This window comes from Sphaeroforma arctica, assembly GCF_001186125.1.
Source record: "Sphaeroforma arctica JP610 unplaced genomic scaffold supercont1.10227, whole genome shotgun sequence".
NCBI lineage: Eukaryota > Ichthyosporea > Ichthyophonida > Sphaeroforma > Sphaeroforma arctica.
This window is the reverse complement of record NW_014030331.1, coordinates 1-969: the sequence shown is the minus strand read 5'-3', so window position 1 is coordinate 969 and position 969 is coordinate 1. Positions and strand designations below refer to the sequence as shown.

General features: G+C 42.0%; 2 protein-coding genes across 2 annotated transcripts; both read right to left on the bottom strand.

The window, feature by feature from the left end:
- Positions 1-70: 70 nt before the first annotated feature.
- Positions 71-344, bottom strand: SARC_17277 (hypothetical protein; the record flags this gene model as incomplete). Its single annotated transcript, XM_014288631.1, has 1 exon — positions 71-344. A coding segment is annotated over one exon (274 nt), but the record flags the coding sequence as incomplete, so codon positions are not given.
- Positions 345-670: 326 nt separating this feature from the next.
- SARC_17273 (hypothetical protein) lies at positions 671-969 on the bottom strand (the record flags this gene model as incomplete). The annotated part of the gene is made up of 1 exon (XM_014288630.1): positions 671-969. A coding segment is annotated over one exon (299 nt), but the record flags the coding sequence as incomplete, so codon positions are not given.

Sequence of the window (969 nt, the reverse complement as noted above, 5' to 3'; positions counted from 1 at the left end):
GGTGTATAGATATATAGATATATAGATATATAGATATATAGATATATACAGATATATATATATGACCCACCTGTGTCACAAGCCGGCTGCTTGTTGCTTGTAATTGGTACTCGTCAGCAATGTTCTGGAAAACAAACGCCTCGCCAGAACCATTGTTGCTGAGCGGAGAACCGACGACCAGCACATCCCCGGCACAGCTACATGCCAGTGTGGTGCCATAGCCAAGCACTGATCCATTCTGAGCTGCACCCGTATCTAAGTTCGATGTTTTGGTAGAGTTTACTGCTGCATCAGCCGATCCCGCTGCTAGCGGATACTCAATTCGCTGCGCTAGACGATAGCTGAGTGGTGTGGATAATGGTATATCGGTGGTTAGAAATTCAGAGATGTCATAAGCTAAATATGCTGTCCTTATGCTATTTACCTCTTCGCGCATCCTTTGGAAAGTTACAGGGCCACCGCAACAAAGCTCAAATATTCACCGTAAATATTCTATAGAGAGATATAAGTTGTTTCACTTTTCACTGCGCATTGCACGGTGACATTGACTCTCGAGCTTTGGGATGATGAATTTTCAATATTAGCACACCGCACTAGAACCGATTGTTCGAAGCGCTACATAATGAGCTACACAAGCAAAGGTGCACATATTATTATGTGCATAGCGGCTTTAATAACTTTTCATGACACTAATACCTGTCATAACACTAATACCTGTCGTGACACTAATACCTGTCATGACACTAATACCTGACATGACACTAATACCTGTCATGCCACTAATACCTGTCATGACACTAATACCTGACATGACACTAATACCTGACATGACACTAATACCTGTCATGACACTAATACCTGACATGACACTAATACCTGTCATGACACTAATACCTGACATGACACTAATACCTGACATGACACTAATACCTGTCATGACACTAATACCTGTCATGACACTAATACCTG